Below are 19851 nucleotides of genomic sequence, written 5' to 3' on the forward strand. Positions count from 1 at the left end.
CGCCGGCAATCATTTGTTCAAATTACGCAGTTGCGCCCATTTCGGACAGTGGAACTGCAGAGCAGAAGATTGCAAGAATGCCAACACCACTCCTGTTATTTAGCTGGACCGTTGGTTGGGCGCACCGTCATGTTAGGAGGATAGAGAGACCCCAAACTCAGAATTAATGATGGCTTTTATTGAAACTTCAATTTCTTGATTAGCATCGCTCCACTCTGGACGCCGGTTGCGCAGGAATGAAAACACACTGGTTTATACAACAACTTTATTCGATATTTACAAACAAAATCGCTTACATCAAGTAAAAATAGTTAAAAACTAATTACACTCTTCAAATGTACATTAAATTTATGTATATACAAGTTTCTGAGACAGACATTTAACCATAGGAGCTAATTTATGATATCCACTCATCTAAAATATTTACACGGAAATTTGGAGCCAGCTAATTAGACAGGTTTCATTACCAAGAGACAATCATTTCCAAAATAGATGACCAAGTCACAGTTTTATTCAATAAAACAGATAAAAGTTTGACACTTTGATTAGTTCATCATTTAGCCGTTGGCGCTGTACGTAATCCGCAGTGTCATCTTGACAGCAAATCAGATTATTTCTCAAAACTATGTTTTCTACCATGCTAACTACAAATCATATTTGCCAAATCTGCAAAACAATTTCGAACATGTATTATTATTATTGTTTGACATCTCGTCATGACAATGCAAACTTCAAACAGTGCCAATCATTAAATTGTAAAAGTCACCAAATTCAAATTATATTTTGTTCAGATTTTTTAGTTTAGTCCAGTTTTTACCATTTAATAAGAAAATTCAATATCGAGTGAAATTAGGTGTGATTATATTTTTTCGAAATTTTTGGCCGTTGCTGTCAAAACCTGAATCTTAACTCCTACCCTGGACGACACCGCCCAAACCTCCAATTTCGGCGAAAGGAAGCTACCAGGACCTGATCTTGAGAGAGTGCTATAATAAAATCTATTCTAAAAAAGTCCTAAATTCTAATATGGCCTCCACACATCCGACAGCCTGTTACACTTGAGATGTTCTTTATCACTCGAACTGACCTCCTCCTTCTGCCTGACCAAAGTAATCGCCGCCTTCCTGCACCTGTGCAGCGACAGATTCATCCCCTCGTCCTTGGGACACTTCTTCTCCCCCTTGTCGTCGTCGGACTTGCCGTCGTCGTTGTCCGCCGCCTCCACCTTACCGGAGCTATCCGGGTTCTGGCTGGGTTCGTGCGGCGAGGTGCTGCTCCTCGGCAGCAACGGGTGGTGTCTTAAGTTCATCCAAGCCCAGTCGTGGGGGTAGAACTGGGAGTAGAACCACTGTCCCGGTGGCGGCAGTAAGGGCGCGTTTAAAAATAAACTGGCCGCCAACGCGTTATTGAACAATTGATTGTTCTGGATCGGGGGCGGGGGCGCTCCTGGAAATGCCGGCGGCGGTTGCGGGGACGGAGTCGGCGATGCCGTTACGGATATGTCATCTTCAGGTGGCGATAACGGGGCGCCCGCTGTTGTCAGCAGGCCCACTTGGGTGGGGGAGGTTTTCGGGGACGTCGTGCTGTGGGCTGTGGTGCAGTTGATGGAGATGGGGCCCAGCGACGTCGAGGAGGGCTCTGCAAAATTACACCCACACATTTAAAAACAATGTCATTTTTTTAATACTGATAAAGAAATGCAGAGGGCGCAGTCGTCACAAATTGTCATGAAGATTTAATTAAAATGACAAAATTTAATCGAAGATCGGATACGAAGAAGAGATCGTTGCACTATCCGTCGGACAAGGAAGATGCGTTTGTTGAGTGTGTAGCAAAAATTCTAATTTTGTGAAATTATTTAAAAAATTAATTGAGAATAAATTAATAAAAATGAAGCCGATGTAAAATGATGATTAATATGGGACTTACCGTTTGCTATTCTCGGTGATGTGTTAATTGGACGGTCGAGCGCTGCAAACATATGATGTGGGAAGTGCGGGTGGTGGTGAGGGACAAAAGGACCAGGAGGGTACGGATGACGTCCCCCCAGCATGGCCCAATCAGGTGGAGGTCCCGGAAGTCCCGCGAGATGATGAGCGATCCCTGAAACAAAAAAAGAACTGTCACAATCCCAAGCGTTACGAAAGAATCCAAGAAAGTGTGGTTGTTGTCGGTTATTAAACAGAGCTTTGATTAATTGAGACAATTCGTTAAATATGATGTCGAGCGGTGAGGGTAGGGGCAAAAACGGCAGCATTATCCTGTTAAGTTCGCAAGTCAAAGTCTCCTGCGTCGCGTATTCAATAATAACCCTCATAATCCCATATTTCCTGCAAACAATAACTTGCGAACTAGAATCCTGGGAGAAGGCAGCGACCAGGATCTCGGTATAGATCTTGATACTAAAGGTTAGCAGCAGTCCTGTGGCGCACCAATGAGGTCTGAGGCAGCCCCGCCCGACCAATGAGGCGTCTTGGAATCAACCCTTTACCTCATTAGTTATCCTTGCTGGGCCAGGAGACGAGTGTTCAGCTGGTCCGCTGCGATATCATGTGATACGTTCGAGGTTACAATTTCAGGCAGCTTTGCGTTTAGTTCGGGTGTATTTTATGTCTCCAGTTACAATTACGTCTTGTTTTGTGTTTTCGTCGTCGATCGAAAAACAACGGAAAAATGCCGAGGTTTAATTAAAAATCGACTCCGATACACGACCGCCCCCCGGATAACTAACGACTAATTCAGAAAAGAAGAAGCTTAGCGAGAGAGTAAATACGGCAATTTAAAGGCGAGGGGCGACGAATTAAAATAGCCCTTAAAGATAAGCCCGGGGCGTAAAAAACATCCCTTTACAAGTGAAAAACTTCGTTAGAATCCCTTCAAGGAAAAACTTCGTTAGCGCCGACACTGCGTCTCGGTGTTAACAATACCGGGGATTTTTAGGAAGTCTTAGATAGATTCCCGGTTCAGTTGATTGCCACAGTAATGAGGGGCGGAATGACATTTATCTTGCAAGGGTTTAGCTTAGGTGTTGGCCCGGCGATTATTCAAACCCTTTAAAATGGAGCAAGACTAATGCCGCCGTCGTATTAAAGGGTTGCAGGCTAAGCGCGACCGCTTCGTAAATCTTCGCAACACTCCGGACAACATCCCCAACCCCCAGACGTGCAACAAGGCTCACCCCGTCCAAGGATTCATAAAAGGCTCACGACGGAATTTTTCCGGATTAAACGATCAACGCGAGCTTTAAAATGTTTAAATTATGGACGCAACTCACCCCTTTCAACAATAGATCCCCGTCATTACTCTCTAACGATTCATAAATGTCAACACTTCACCAATGAGCAAATTGTAATTATGTAGTGTATTATTGGTTGCCTATCTCCCGTAAATATTTAAAACTATCAAATTAGAACGGTTTGGTGCTGCTCAAATTTTAACAAATTCTATGACAAAGAAAGCGTCCTGTGTGAGGCCTATCAGATGAAATTTGAATCTGAAAATAGTTCGCCACCTTTGAGTTGTCTTTGTTTATTAGATCGAGAGGAACGGTAAAAAATATGTGAGAAGACAGCGTAATTTTCCCTGGCCGAGTTTTGATCTTGGCTCGTTGCTAGTGTGCGCTTGGGGTTTGCGTAGGTAAAATCCCACTCACAGAGGGAATACATTAGCAGAATGGCAGGGATAAGTCTGCGATGATGGCCTACTTCGCAAAGACCTACCCTCCTTAAGACGTGGATAAATTCAGGGTATTAACAGTCGAGGACACACTTTATTACGCCATAAAAGCGTCTCTGATGAATAACGACGCCCTTCGAAATTCGTCTAGAATTTTGGGGCCACCGAAAAAATTGTGAAATTTCCAGTGGAATTCGAAACGTGGCGAGAATAGTTGTGAGGTGTGTGATAAGGGTGAGAGTCGAGCCGCGGAAGGGAGGTGGGAAAGTGTGTAATTGAGTTATAGTCTTGCCTTCTGTTGCTGGTGATATCTTGGGGAGTTGATATCTCAGGCGCGCTCTGGGGTTGCCGGCTACTGACACTTGCAAATATTTAGGGAAGGGGTGGTGCTGCACCGACGCTTGTTTTTCACTGTTTACGCGACGCGTCATGTGCCGCCGAGTAATAACATTACTGAATATTTTCAGCCGACATTTTTCTCTACTGTACAGCTCGACGCAACACTAATGCCGTCCGATACGCAACGGTTGTATTTCGAACGCATTTCGTTTCGTTCAAGTTGTCACAATTCCCACAAAATAAATGATGTCAAGTTATTAAGAGAGGAGATTTTCTGAGGTGTACTTTTGGTGGATGCGCCGGGTCGAGAGAGTCCCCTTCCCCCATTTTCTACTGACGTCAGGTCGTAATCAGGAGTCGTGCCGACAGAAGCGTTCGACCAGCAGGACACGCGTGTGCCAGACACCCAACTAATGACTCTCTTCCGATTGCAAATTGCCATAAAGGGAGAGCAGAGTTGCCTCCGTAGACAGAAAAATCTTCCCTGCAATTACTCGTGACCTCTACAAGTCGTCACAGATTTTTAACGCGACCAGATTAAGTAACACACCAATTAAGTGATAAGTGTGTTTTTATCGTCACGTCCACATCCGGTGGAAAATGAATTCGGACGCCACCTGGCGGAATATGCGAAAACTGTGTGTGAATGAGAAGCTTGCATGTTAATTCGCGCAGTACAGGAAGGGTTGAGCGATCGGGGTAAATCAATAGAAGAGCACAAAGTGTTTTTGATTCAGTCGCCGCTAAATATAGTGTGATCATTAAAAATTTAATAATGCAATTAATCAACATTATTAAGTTGTTAAATGAATAACCACCACACGTTGGTAAATACCAGGTGTTAAAATTTTATGTTATTATTCTAATTTAGGTTAATAGAGCTTTGCGACTTGATTCAGTGACGTCTGTTTTGGCTTGTAGGTTCAATGAAGCTTAGACGCAAGCTCCAGCTGCCACAGTATACTTTGAAAAGCACCGACCTATTCCATCCCCTCAAATGTTTTTATTATTTTTACTAAATAATAGCTTTTGCCACCGGCTTTACTTGCATTTGAAGGAATGTGACAGCGTCAATAGCAAGCTGAGTTGAAAAAAAAAATAAGTAGCTACAGTAAATTTAACTTAAAAAAAGATAAGATAAGCGTAGCGTAGCGAACTCACTACACCACATATACATTGATCATTATCGTAGCTCCTTGAAGTCAGTCAACTTTACTGGAAAAAAAATATCGATCCATCAGTTTTTAAATCAAGGGAATTCAAACAGAGCACCAAACAGACAAATATTCTAAAAAACTGCTAATTTAATTTTACTAAAGATTATTTTTTATAATTTGGTTGTATACGTTTTATTTAGTTTTCATTGATACTGTCAAGTATGCTTTCCTTTAATCTCAATGAAATCTTTATAACAAGGGATAATGCTTAAAAATTCTCTTTGGCGTCAGTTTAACTTATTCTGCCTTGTTGAAACACCAAAAAGGAATTTTCAAAACTACTACATGCACTATATCATTATTGGACATTTTTATTTCTTCTGCCATGTATGATTTTGCAGAATCTTGTATAAACAGGGAATAAGCAAGGCTGGAGTAATATCGGGTGTTCATTTAAATTTCTCCTGAAAATTATTGGCATCGAAGAGTCGATTGTGAACGCACTATACAGGTTACGGATCACGGATCAGATATTTAAATCTTACGTTTTACACGAGTGGTGCGTTCACAATCGAATCTTCAACGCTACTACGAGGTGCAATTTAAAAAAAACACCCGATACAAACAACGCAAAAAGTGAGGTTGGATTTAAACAGCTGATGCGTGAGCTGTATCCGTGGTGCGTTCACAATTGACTTTTCAACGCCAACTTTGAGGATAAATTTAAGTGAACATCCGATACACCCTCTTCAAAAATTTTTCTTAAAACAAAATATTATATTTTAGCCTAAAGTCTTGACATTTCGTGACAATTTGGGTTCAAAAAGTTAACGATAAAATCTTTACGAGATGTTTAAAACTGTTAGATTTTTTGGGTAGTCGTCTTTTACTTGTGTTAGAACATGATACGCATTAGCATCGTCTTGTTAAAATGATCCAAATTGCTAGTGGAAATATTTTTTTGTAAAATTTATGGATTCATATTTTTAAATTACACAAGAAGTGTTTCCAAATTATCTCCAATTACCGGCATCCTCCTCCCGGACAAAATTGAATTATAAATTGAGGAGTGCGCTTCCGATGGAGGCGGCGGGACGCACCCAATGCACCCCGTCCTGGACCTAAATTTAATCTTAATTGGCAATGAATCGCGACTTTGCCATACGTATATGGGCGTTAAATCTTTACGATCGCGTTTACCTATTAAGCCCCGATCGAGGTCGTAAGGCAATACAACAACCTCATTAGCTGAGAGCGGGAAGCGTTTGGCTCTAATCTCACTATGGAGGATAATAACTAACTACCCTCATGCACCAGCAGTTCGGGAACACAACCTACGCCATTAATTACATCAGCTAATTATCAATTAAAGTTACGACCCGACGAATAACTCCAATGATGTCGCGATCTAACCGGTCCACCACCTCCATGCGACTCTTTTTCCATTTGGTTAATTCGACACGCACCCACCTCGTCGAAAGGGCGAAAAATTTTAACCGACCACCACGTAATTTCCTCCATAAAACGCACTGAGGTCACTATGGCAACCGCAGCACTAGACAAAATATTCAATAGGGAAACTGATTTGCAATCCGCTTAGGTCCAGATTAAATAGAATAAAGGCCCCGATATAAACCATCAATTGAAAATATTCCCCAGGACGACTTTCGAGGAAACGTTGCGCGATTTGTGAAAAATCAGTGGAGATGGTGAAAATGATGTGCTTTGTTAGACGGTGGTACAGAGACTTCTTTCCAATGTGCAAAACATTTTTTTTTTAATAACTGAAAGACAGTAATCAAGTGGTTGTAACTCTTCGAGAGCAATTCATTTGTTTTTGCGCTATGTATTTGTTCTTATCATTTTTCAAAATTACAATTTTTATCAAATACATACTTTATATTATATCTTGAAACCCCTTGCTTTTAGGCAACCAAGTAATCACAGCGATTTACATTTGGGCTGGTATAGTTACGCTGTGTATTGTAGGCGGCAAATTTTACAGCCAACTACGATGTAAGGAACATTTATAATAATGTTATGAAATATCGCGCGTTCAAATGAAATCCTGGGCTGGGAAGGCGTTGGAAACCGTCAATTGTTGTGCTTTTTTAAAGCATAGATTAATTGGAACATGTTGACAGCTAACCTAAAACTTAGAGCCAAAATTTTTTTCTTTTTTTTTTTCTTTGCAATGTTTTACATCAAAAATAGAATAACGTAACGATTCCTATTCTCGAAGCAAATATCTAAGGGCACTCTTTGCTGAAATCAATCATGTTAATTATGTCCCGATTATACATAAACAAATATCATTCGTGTCAAACGGCGGGAAATTTAAACTTTACACTGTTCTAAACGGTTTAATTTTTCCAACGCCTACACAGCTCAGGATTTCATTTGAACGCCCGATATGTATATTGATGGGTAGTTTTGATGTATTATTTATGACTACTAAATGAAAACCCAGAGTATCTCAAAATTCAGCTAGCTGGAAAAAAATCCTAACCATAGTCAGTGGACTATATATATATATTTTTTTTTAATTGCCATTCCCGTTTTTAGCCATACGGCTTTTTACGGTACCTTTCGGTCGGCCGCTTTTTCCCTTACAATTTCCTTTTTGCCTTTCTCAGGTGATGCGACGGGGCTCCGGGGCACTTTCCCCGGCCACCCACGCCCATTCCACCTCACATTCACAGACATACACAACAACATTTATACACCCATGGGCGCCTTTTCCCGACGGGACTCGAACCCGTGCTGACCTCGCGGTGGTGGCCGAAAGAGTGTTGATCTTCCTTCCACCACCCTACCGTCAGCCCCGAGGAGACATACACACACATCCATGGCCCGGCGGAGGTTCCTTCCTTTGAAAAAATCCTCCCCCTTCGGTGGGATTCGAAACCCACTAGCATCGGGACCGCGACCTCGGAGTACTTTCTCCGACAGCCATGCGGCCACCGAGCCACCTTAGTCAGTGGACTAATTTTGGCATTAAGAAAAATTAAATAAAACAACAAAAACTTATAACATTTATAAAAGAACAGTTCATAAATAACGGTAGAATTCCAACTTTGTGAGCACAGTTTTGCTTGAGTTTTCATAATTAACCGAATACTGCTACAAATTGTTACAGAAACGAAACGGCAGTTTTCATTATGCGAATTTAAAGAGTGTTTTTACGTTTTATGTTGAACTACGAAAATGTCAGTTTTAGTTCGCCGAGAGCTAAAAGAAATTCATAAACATGTACAGATTAAAATGTGAAAACGCCATAACATCCAATGAAAAAAGGAGAACGGAGGTTTTCAAACAGTGTTCACTAAAAATAAATAAAATAAATGTATTTAATAATGGATGTGGTTTTGTTCGCATAAAATTTATGATGATTTTGTAACTTCTGCCTCCTTAAATTTGTTATGTAATTCGTTCACGTCAAATTTCATTCATTGCCATCAAGATTTGGTTTCATTTTTCAATTACATCTAATTAAAAACTTATTTTATCTCAATCAATATTTTACTCTTTTCATACAAATATCACTATTTGCAACACTTAGATAGGTATCTTTTCTAAAAAGAAAGCAAGAATCTTTTACTACAGTCTCTGCTGCGCTGATTTATTTTTATTTTTCTATTTTAGTCTACTCAATTTTTTCTCTTTCTCAGATTTTAATAATTCCTATTAGAATCTTCATTTTCTTAAAACTGAGCAAAACACACGTTTTATTTTATTTTTTCAATTCTACTTTTGTTCTAATCCCCTTTCACTTTTTTGCCATCATGTCATGATTCCATTCTTTTTATTTTCTTATGTCCAGCAAACAATTTTTATTTCACTTCTACACCCTTTCTATTCTATTTTTTAGATCTAGATTTGTTTTTTGTCTTCTTATCACACTGTTGAGCAACTCTTTATTTTCTCGTTTAATAAAAATTGTACTTATCCACATTTCTTTTTCACGCAAATCTTGCTTACATTTTTTAAAAATGAAATAGAACACCTAATTTTTTTCCTGATAGCGCGTAATTTTATTCTTTCCAAGCTACTTGATCCTTGCTTTAGTTTCCGCTTGGCGTAACTTCTTCAGCTGTCAAACCGTAAATATCAAACATCATTTATTCAGCGAATAAACAGTGTTGTGAATTATTATTTCTTTTGCAAAAAGCATTTTTTTTTAGAACCAACCCACGAGAATTTTTCGGGTTTTCTTACTGTCACATGATGGTTGTTTTTGCTTCAACAATTTGCTTAAAAATAAAATGATGATGAGGTTATGTATCTGAAGAGAAAAGGGAGAGAAAACCACGGGCTGCCTGATCACAGTTTCTTTTTGAACGTTCGTTATGTTCTATATTCTCTTCTCATTTTACATATACCCTATTCACTTTAAACATTAAAACTTTCTTTTGAACATTTTAAGTACCGTGAAATCGAAAAAAAAAATAGAGTTGGCTGTGACCAAAAATTTCAGTTGGCAATTTGTTAAAATTTCAATTATCAGATGTCAGTCTTAAAAATTAGGTTAGTGATTTTGAGAACGTTGAAATCTTGATTTTCATAAAGGTGTGCATTATGTGTTACCTGTCGGTTGTAAAATAACCATGAGAGTTCCAATCGTATTTACGAACTAGAGTAAATATTCGAAATGTCTGCCTTCAGCTTCCAAAGATAATGCTACTCTCTTCGCTTCATGTTTTCAAATGACCTTCGCAAAGTAGGGCCATCAATTAAATTGCAGTTATCAGTAATTACTTGCATTAATTCGGGAATTGTGCCAGGCCTGTTTTTGAACACGTTGTTTTTCAGGTTATGGTGTATTAATCATGGCCGTGTCGATTTTTTTTATTTTCGAACGCACAGTACATATTTACGTAACATAATACTCTAAGTTTTAATTATTATTACTCTTTATAAAATATTTACGTAAACATGACTTTAAATATTTCTTTTATCTCTCATTTGACTTCCTAGATGGTCATTTAGTTTTCTTGGTTGCTGTACTTTATGGATATTTACAAAATACTGCCAATTTACGACAACAAAAATAGAAGAATTATATGTATTTCATCCAGACGACATTTCGTTCGAGTACTTATAGAGTTTTCTTTTCTGTTTTTGTATTTTATTATGTATTTATTTTTCAATGTACATTTGTTTCAATATTCAATCGGAATTATGATATCTCACCGCTCAGCTTGAAGGGCAGACTCCCGGTGAGAGGGTCAGGCGCGAAGGGCCTCGGCCCGAAGGGAAAGTGATGGAACCCCTGCTGTCGCGTCTTGGACCTGGGCTCCCTGGGTCCGTCAACCGTGACCTTGATGGCCTTGTTGTAGGTGGCGATCTGGGGCGGCGACGTCGACACAATGATCGTGAGCGTGAAGCTCTTCCCTGCAAAAACAGACAATAACCCCGTCAAATAAAAAGAACCAGAGGCGCACACCATCATGTCACACCCTAAACACCCGCTCATAAACGCAAACGACGCGCAAAATCGGCGAATTATGCAAAAGCGGTCATAAGACGGGCGCCGGAGCGGCGCCAGCCCCAGGCCCCGACCTGCAGGAGATGGCCCGATCTACGCCGCAACAGTTTGAACAAATTCGTTTCTGATGGGCGATCGCACAGGCCTGCTCTTGACGTTTTTGACAAATGCCTCGTGCGATCCAAATTCGAATTTAAAACGAGGCGTTCTTTGAGGCCGCGCGGTTTATGAGGCTCCGGTGCCAAATCCAAGCCGCAGTTTCTCATTTGGACCAGACCGATGCCGTTCATTATTAAGAAAGAGGGGCGTATAGTGCGCGCCGACGTATGCCGGGAGCGGCGGACCGAGTAACCCGACAACGACAATTACGAGACAAACTGAAAAAAATTGACAAACGACACGAAAAAGAAAAACTACGTATTTTCTTTTTTTGTGAATTGGAGGGTGTTTGTGCTGCACCACCCCTTTCAGTAACAATAAGAGTAAGTGCGAAGCCGATCTCAGTTTGCACCCTAGAGCCGGTGCTTGCGGCCGCATCCGGGGAGGAAGCGGTAAGTTCATGCCGAGTATGGAGCTTTTACATAAAGTTTTTAATGTTTTCGTGATATAATGTTGCGGCTATCCCAACCTCTACGTTCCCCCTGTGAAAAAAAGCGTAAAAATACGAAATTACAAATGGAAATATTAATGGAATATTCTTAGGGAGAGTTTTCTCGAGCAGATATCGCTTTACACGGAAAATTCGGCCGACAACAAAAAAATCACGTTTCAGCTTGAACAAATCTATGAAAAATAATGAAAAAAACACCAACAAAACGGACCGAGGCTTTGTTATAAATTCGAAGAATTAAATGTATTTTATTTGCATAATGGAACAAACAAATAGGGCGATAAATAATAAAAATGCATCACCGAAACTAGGCGGTAATAAATAAAAATAAATCCGAACAAACAAAATTCCGAATAAATTCGGAAATACTTTCGGACGGGCGTCCGCGTCGATACATCAATCCGGCATAACCTATAATATGGAATAAATAGGGAGCGTTCTTTTATAATCCAACATGGCCGGCATAGTTTCATCCTGTTTTATCAGTTGGTAATGCTGGGAAATATGAATGCACTGTCGATAAATCAGGGATTACAGGGACGCCAACATAATTCATAGATTAGAGATGTTCCGATCTCCAAAGCAAATAACTTAAATAGTCATGTTTACTTTGCAATGTTGGTATTTAATTAAGGTCGTGCTGGCCGACGTGTTCATCGTTTCCGCACACGGATCCCGAACGTTATTCTTTCCGTTTTATGAAAATCCAACAAATCCATTTCGTTTGTGTTTATTCAAAAGTGCAAAAACCAACCGAAGAAATTACGACCGGAAGATTTTTGAAAAACATTTGAAATCTTTGAATTTTGACACACTTGATGTCTTTTTCGTAAAATGTATTTTATGTTTTGAATTAGTATCGATTCGGTTTGATTTCGCAAATATTATCACCACAATTATGAATTAACTGTGTTAATTATTATTAGATATTGACTAAATGGAATTCACAGTTGACTTTGAAATATGAACACGAACAACAATAGACCAGTATAATCACGAAAGCTCTCTGTATTTGGATAATAATTCAAAATATCATATATAATTCAAACAAATACACGAAATATTAAAGACTTCATTGATGTTATTGTTATAGTGTAGAGAAGAACTAAAGCCACCTTCAAATTAGTCTTCAGTCTTTACTGATCATTCTGTGTGTGTGTTTCTGTCACCTGTCTTCTCAATATCCGCAATTTTCTGGCGTTAAAGTGCTGAAATAGTTTTAATTAAAACATATTTTTATTATAAAAGTGTTGTTATATGAATATTAAAAACTGTACCATCTTTCATTATTTTTAGTGCGAAAGACGTCTGTGTGTGGTAATAGCTGGGCGTGAAAGAAAGCCACAACGTGTCATTATTTTACTCTGGCATTCTCCAAATACATGCACCGAAATAGCAGAATCATAAAAGTGCATTGAAAACAATTGAAGTTGTCTTGCAACCTTGACTTTAGAAACTTCAAAATTTAAATTTGTGGTTTGATGTTGATTGTTTCCCTAATTGGGGACAGTGGGGAAAAAAATAGGTATCGTATGGAATTCATGTATAAAATGTCTTACTTTCATTCATTCATGGAATTGCTTACGACTCGTGTGGTCAAACTTCCCATTCGTAAAAAAAGTACTATTTATCGTACTTGTTGCATATTACTGTTAATTAAAGGTACCAGATTAAGTATCACAATCACATCGCTTTACAAAGTAGCAAACTATTAGATATATTTTTTGAAAAACTTTGAAAACTACTACCACTATGTATGAAGTACTTTTTGAAATTAGCACATAATCTAATTTCACGATTAACTTACACTTGTAGTTTTTGAACAAAATTCTTAATAATGTCATAATGTGGAATAGTATTGGATGTTTTTTGAAATTTCACCTCGTAATAGGCGCTGAAGAGTCCATTGTGAACGCACCACTCGTGTAAAACCTAAGATTTAAACAGCTGATCTGTGATCCGTAACCTGTATAGTGCGTTCACAATCGACTCTTCAACGCCTACTATGAGGTGAAATTTAAAAAAATACCTGATAAAATCATTCAAATGATTTTAAAACTGTGTAAGTTTTCTAAATAAAAGTGTGGTTAAGAGTTCTTCCAAAAATTCTGCAAATGCATGTCCAATATAATATGTTACATTTAGCAAAATGACAAATCTCACAGTTGATCTTACACGCGTTGTGAAAATAAGTTTCGTGTTTTTTGTTCGGTTGAATAATACATACTTATTTACGAACCGAGTGCGAAAACACATTTTTCGCGCATAATCGCATTATTTGCGGTACGAGTGACGAAAGAACGAGTGCTTCATTTGTGCGACTCTGCCGAATACGTCTTCTCACATCGAAGCTTATATATGTATACAATATTTTTTGAAACGAACATTATGTCTGATTTGTATAGATTTGTTGTGTACCCTTTGTGAATAGATGGCGCTTGCCAAAGTGTCAGTCAAATTAATAGCGATATATTTTCACTGTTTCGAAATATTCAACATCCAAAATGTAAACCAAATTTTATTATTATCAAGTAAAATTATTTTCAGAAATCTCAAAAACCCGATTGCTTTTTGGATGATTATGAAGCACTAGTGCGCGAAATCTACGTTCGTGGTTGTCATCGGATATTAATTAATTCTAAGAAAAAACACTTTTTAAAAATACACCATGAAACGTCGAAACGTTTTCAGAAATTGGAGATTAAATTTGACAACAGTGACAGCTACAAGATTTCTTTTAAGCTAAACCGCCGATATTTGAACATTTCGTTTTATTGGTTTGTGCTGAAATAGATATTATATCTTGTCACAATATAAACATACCTAATAAAGATATTGACATAATCGCAAATGTTTGGCGTTATAATGGGCCACTCTGTATAATTTGGAAAAACTGAAGTTATTCTTAACTTAACTATAGCTGCAAACATAAAATCAACAATTATAACTGGTCCTTTCAACAGCAAGTATTTGGGAAAAATTTCTTTTTAACGTAAAAAAGTCCTTTCCATGAATTTTTCAATAATACCGTTTTCTCACAATACATAAATAGTAGTTTATTTGACGAGTTTGTGTGTAAATTGGGTCTTTTTTGGCACGCGTGGGCCATTTTAAAGGCCCACGAGTGCAAAAAAAGGCCCAATTTACACACGAACGAGTTGAATACAACGTTTTTTTGTTCGACGAACCCCTTAAACGCTCCAAATCGTTTAAAACCTTTAAAATTAGCTTGACGTTTCGTTTTGACAAGTTGTGACATTTATCAAAATCCGTTCACATAGGAGAAAATTCTCAAATTCTGACAGTGTCGAACACAAAATACGTTTATTAATAGTTATTATCCGAACGTATCTAGTAGTGTATAATATACTATTATCTACTTTGAGTTACAAATAGGCTCATTATTATACCGAAAACAGTTTAATAATGAAGCATATTATTAAACTGTTTTTGGTAACTTTTAGCTTTTGTTATATTGGTAAGATCAGCCGTTTGACGTCAGGCGTCAAGGTAACGAATGAAGCTACGAGGTAAATTTAGTAAATATAACCTTAAATTTTCTTGACAAATGTCTGTTGCCAACGCACGCGAAAGTCCCTAGTCTACTATGAAAGCTTGAGCAGCCGAAATTTCAGGGATTAGTAAAGCAAAGTAGATAAAATAGTATGTTATACTATTTTCGTTCATAACTTGAGAATTATTTTAAACTTTTGTATGGACATCCCTCCCAAAAGTCTCAATTATAAAAACTTAAAAATGACAGTAATCGACAATATTTCTTTTTATTTTAGAAACTGACTCATCATATCTATATCAATATCATATCGATCCTTTCGTCATTGGAGCACATTTTAATTAACAAAAATAATTTCAGAATTATACGAAAACGAACTGTCAAGTGATTGTCAATAATGCCATGAGTGTCCAGATTTCATAGTAAATAAAAGTATCAAGTTATCACTGAATAACGTATTACTGGCTGCATTTAACTTTCGTTAGGATCGGAAAGTTATGTGAATCAGTCTGTATATTTTGGCCGTAAATGTCATAGAGTAATTTTTCTACAGCAAGTATTATCAAAAATATTTAATTTGTAATGTAAATAATAAAATAATAAATAATTTTAAAAAGTGCGTTTTCAAAGGAATTGTCATTACTTGATAGAAGTATGTATCCGTAACGAAAAATAAATCCAGCCTTGTGCCTGTGCCTCCTTTTCATAATAGTGTTATATACCGTGCGCTTTAAAAAAAATCCAGTAGACCACGACTGTCACGAATCATGATTCAGTTGGCAGCGCTAATTTAACACTGCTGTCGTCAAAGAAACATATTTAAGTCCTCTAACCACTATACAGAAAGTTGACGATTGTTAATACAGGAATATTTAAACTAACAGTGCCAACTGAATATTGATAATGATAATCATACCTTACTCGTTTTTATATCGCATGGTATATTGTCAATCCTTATTACATGCATCTTCTATAACTTGTAAATTCAACAATCCGAAAATGCTAAAAAATACTTGAAGATGTTGCAGAACTTTATTTAAATTGTGTTTGGGACATTTGGAAAATCTAGTATTGTAGATTTTAATATTCACAGTTTATTTCTTTTTTTATTAGTTTATTAAAATGAATAACTTGAATCAAAGGTAGAATTTTAAATTGAAGAAATTAATTTTTTTCTTTAAAGATCGTGAGGGATTATTGAAAAGAAATGTTTGTTTCCGCTTGATCACGTAAATTAGTGAAAGTTTATGACCGTAGAAGGAAGTAAAACTAGCTTCCTCCGCCAACCTTTGGAAACTCACCCCTGCCGCTCCTGCCGACGAACCTCAAGTCGTTGAACTTCGCCACCTGGTTCTTCATGACCGCCGTGCAGTTCCTCAACTCGGCGCAATAGTTCTCGTCGTTGCCCGCCTTGACGGTGACGACGGTCCCGTCGCCGACGTCCCCCAACGCCACCACCTTGAAGGCGACCGGCAGCGTCTTGTTGGACCTCCAATGAGGCGGCAGCACCGTGCACACCACGTGGGGACTGCCGGTCCTGACCAGCTCCCCCGGGTGCTCGGCCAGCAGCCCGTCGATCGTCCTCTCGGCGAGCATCTCCGCCGTCAGATTCCCATAGTTTCGGTCGTAGTGACCGGTGGTCGAGCTGACTTCCCCTGCGAGGTGCATCGCCGTCAACTGCTGCTCCCCGAGGACATTATCGCGTGGTCAGAGGTCGGTTCTTCCGATCGCGCCGTCTGACAGATAATGACACGCCGACGAGGCTACCGCGCGCAAATATGATGAAAAATCACGGCTGTGATGCTGTGGCGGTGGACCACAGCTGGAAAAGTGCGCGTGGGGTTTTCCCGCGACGCTTTTCTCCCCGCCTGCCACGGCCGCCAGTCAGCGATATGTTTTTCTAATTACGCTCTACCTCTCGCTTTGTCCCATTACGGGGAGGTCGCTGCCGCTTTTTATTTTACGTTCGCACCACGCCGGAAACGGAACTCGATTCGCACCTCCGGGAAGCTATCCTCGCCGAGGTCCTGCAACCAAACAACGTCCTTCAAAAACAGAAACCGCACAGGTCAGCTGCCCCCGGTCGGGGGTTATGTTGGATACTTTTTGCAAGAAAAATGCAAAAACGTCAAACTCCAGACCAGTGCAGTGTAGTTTGACAGCCGCGGATTTTGTCGCTGACTATTTCCTTCAAAATAGTTTTATCCAATCAGAGTGCTACACAACATGAATTTCGACCGACGATGAGCAAATGACAGCGGTAATTAGTGCATTAGTGCGTGAACCTTCTTTGTCAAATCTTTGTCATTGGCTGAAATTCAAACTGACAGCTATCTGATTGGACTAAATTTTCGAAACAAATAGGTGACAGATCTTACAGCAAAATTTATTAAATAATGCATTTTCGCATTAATACATTTGTTTGTTTATTAATTTTTTTCAGGAAATAGTTTACCAGAATATCCCTCGTGCATCTTAAATTGTCCACAATTTGATATCGTGATATCGACAACTTGAAATACACTTGGAATACTAATTATAATTAAGTATGATAATTTCATTTCTGCATAAAATTTCATAAAAGAAAAAATTGCTAGGTGTTTTGTAATCGGCTGAGGAGAAAAGGACTGACACATCCTTGGTTTAACTGTATTTAACTTATGTAGGTACAAATATTTCGGAAAAAGAGAAATCATGGATAATGAGTAATGACACTCTTCACAATAAACTCCTTAATCCTTATTATTCTAATCAAATTTTGTATACTATAAACCATCGGTTGTTCATTTAAATTTCTCCTCAAAGTTGGCGTTGAAGAGTCGATTGTGAACGCACCACTCATCCATCTGCAGAGTAAAAACACAAACAACGTAAAAAGTGAAGTTAGATTTGAACAGCTGATCCGTGATTTACTGATCTGTAATCCGTGGTGCGTTCACAATCGACTCTTCAAAGCGACCTTTCAGGAGAAATTTAAATAAACACCGGATATCATTTTTAATCCAATTTGGAACTTGCGTGCAGTGTTTAATTTTTAATTAGGAAAAAAACACAAAAGCTACTGAAATTATTACCTTTTATCCTATCATTCAGAGTATTCTTGTTTTCTGAATCCTTTTCTAGTCTACTTTACATTTTTTGGAATCATCTTCATCATTTGATTATCTAAATTAGGTACAACATAAAAATATGAAGTAAATCGCAGAAATTGCAAAACCTGCAAGAAGCATCCAATAAAAAACTTGCATTTGGTGAGGTTGTCATGACAACGAGAAAAATTTCAAGAAACTGTCGACCATTTCAAAAAATTTAAAGAATTACAAAATTATGTACATATGTATTAATAAAATCACATTTTACAGCATTTTTTTACCATTATGTTTCTAACTTCAAACCAAAAAAAAATAGAAAAATGGTACTTAAAATATGTATTAACAATTTTTATTTTTTTTATTTTTAAGCCATTTTCAAAAGTTAAAATGAAAATACGAAGATACATCTAGATTTACCCTAATTCTTCCTTAATAATTTTTATTCAGTTAGAATTTGCCATCAAAGATTTTTGAAACAGGTTGCAATTTTTCTTTTAAATAAAGCGTGGCCAAAGTTCAGGAATTATTTTTTTACATTTTACAAATTCATTAAATTTACAAATTTAAACGTGAAGATATTTAATTTTTTTTTCCTTACAAATATACAGCGTGGTACAAGAATTGTGTGGGCCCACAACAAAACTAACATTAAAATAGTAAATATATAAATACAAATAAAATAAATACACCTGTTAAACGAACAATTCACTTTTTTATTTTTCTCATTGATTTTATTCTCATTTTAGTTTTATAACATTTACGTACTTTTTTTCTTATATTTTACAACCCTCTAAGATCAAATAGAAATATCTTTTGTTTATTTTCAATAACATCTCAAGATATCTACAAGAATTGACTTTTCTTTAAAACTATTTTTTGCAGATTTTAACTTACCGCATATTAAATATTTAAATTTATAGAAGGGTGCGCATTAAAAAAATCTTCAGCTAACTACTGTTGTAATTTTTAATCCTAGTATAATTTTTCAAGGGTACACTAATATTCCAAAAAATGCAGCATAACTTTAATTGCAATATTTGCCGCGAGGGAAACCAATTTTTGAAAAATAATCCACACCACATCGGCGGCTTCTTTGAACCACATCGTCTACAAAGCCCGCGTGATTCGTCGCACACTAAAAAACACACCATCGGAGGGTGCGAGAAAAGATGAATCAGAAATCAGCTGATTTGCGCCCCCTCATCCCCAAGCATCCGTAGTAAACTGGACCAAAACGTGAGCCGACTGTCAAATATCCCAGTTCCACCCTAGTTTATGTGCACGAGGGGCGCCTGCCGGCGGGGGAGCATAAAAAAAAAACTAATTGCGATCCAGTAGAACACTGCGTTACGTTATTACCCAACACATAGTTCGGCACGCCGCCCGTCGCCCCCAGGTGCACCTATCCGTCACCGTCGCCGCCACAAAAGATAGTCCCCCGGACGGCGCCCTGCGTGACTCCCGAAATTTGGTGGTGAAATTACTTACGTTGCGTTACGTCCGTCAAAAATGCTAATCAGAAAGCGAGCCACAGGTCACTGCATCGCGACGCGTCTCGTTGCGTCGGCGGCGTTCTTTTCGCGTCGCGAGTTATTCTGACATTAAGAAAGAGTATAAAAGTAAAGTCGCGGGGTCGTTGTGTGGGTGGTCGAGGGGTGAAGTAGGCGGGGCGTGTTGAGGTAGACCGCCACCGCTGTCGCCGCCGCCAACCAGGAAAGACGCCGGATTTTTACCCTCAAACCAGCGTCGTTTCTTAGAGGTTTACCAAGGGGTAGAACTCAAGCGCGCGCAACTTCTAAACGTCTTTTCGGTTTTTTGCCGCCGCTGTCTCGCTTCCTCACGCGAGAGGGGCCTAGCGGGGTCCTCTTCTGGCGCCTTGGAAAGAATCACGTAGACTGGTTTTTTGATGATGCCACCTTTCTCTGGCGCACGGTAACGGCTCCAGACGCTCCTCGTCGGTTTCTTCGGCGTCCTTC

General features: G+C 38.6%; 1 protein-coding gene across 2 annotated transcripts; it reads right to left on the reverse strand.

Annotated features, from left to right (window-relative positions):
- Positions 1–234: 234 nt before the first annotated feature.
- Positions 235–19471, reverse strand: LOC138139366 (runt-related transcription factor 3-like). 2 transcript variants are annotated; one of them, XM_069059621.1, is made up of 5 exons: positions 19364–19471; positions 16085–16810; positions 10365–10565; positions 1930–2103; positions 235–1638 (listed from the first exon to the last, which is right to left on the reverse strand). In XM_069059621.1, the coding sequence occupies exons 2-5, from the start codon at positions 16449–16451 to the stop codon at positions 1022–1024; spliced, it is 1359 nt and encodes a 452-aa protein (XP_068915722.1). In that variant the 5' UTR covers positions 16452–16810; positions 19364–19471; the 3' UTR covers positions 235–1021. The 2 variants fall into 2 exon arrangements, with proteins under 2 accessions (XP_068915722.1, XP_068915723.1); XM_069059622.1 differs by lacking the exon at positions 19364–19471 and having other exon boundaries at positions 16085–16999.
- Positions 19472–19851: the final 380 nt, after the last annotated feature.

This window comes from Tenebrio molitor, chromosome 9, assembly GCF_963966145.1.
Source record: "Tenebrio molitor chromosome 9, icTenMoli1.1, whole genome shotgun sequence".
Lineage (NCBI taxonomy): Eukaryota > Metazoa > Arthropoda > Insecta > Coleoptera > Tenebrionidae > Tenebrio > Tenebrio molitor.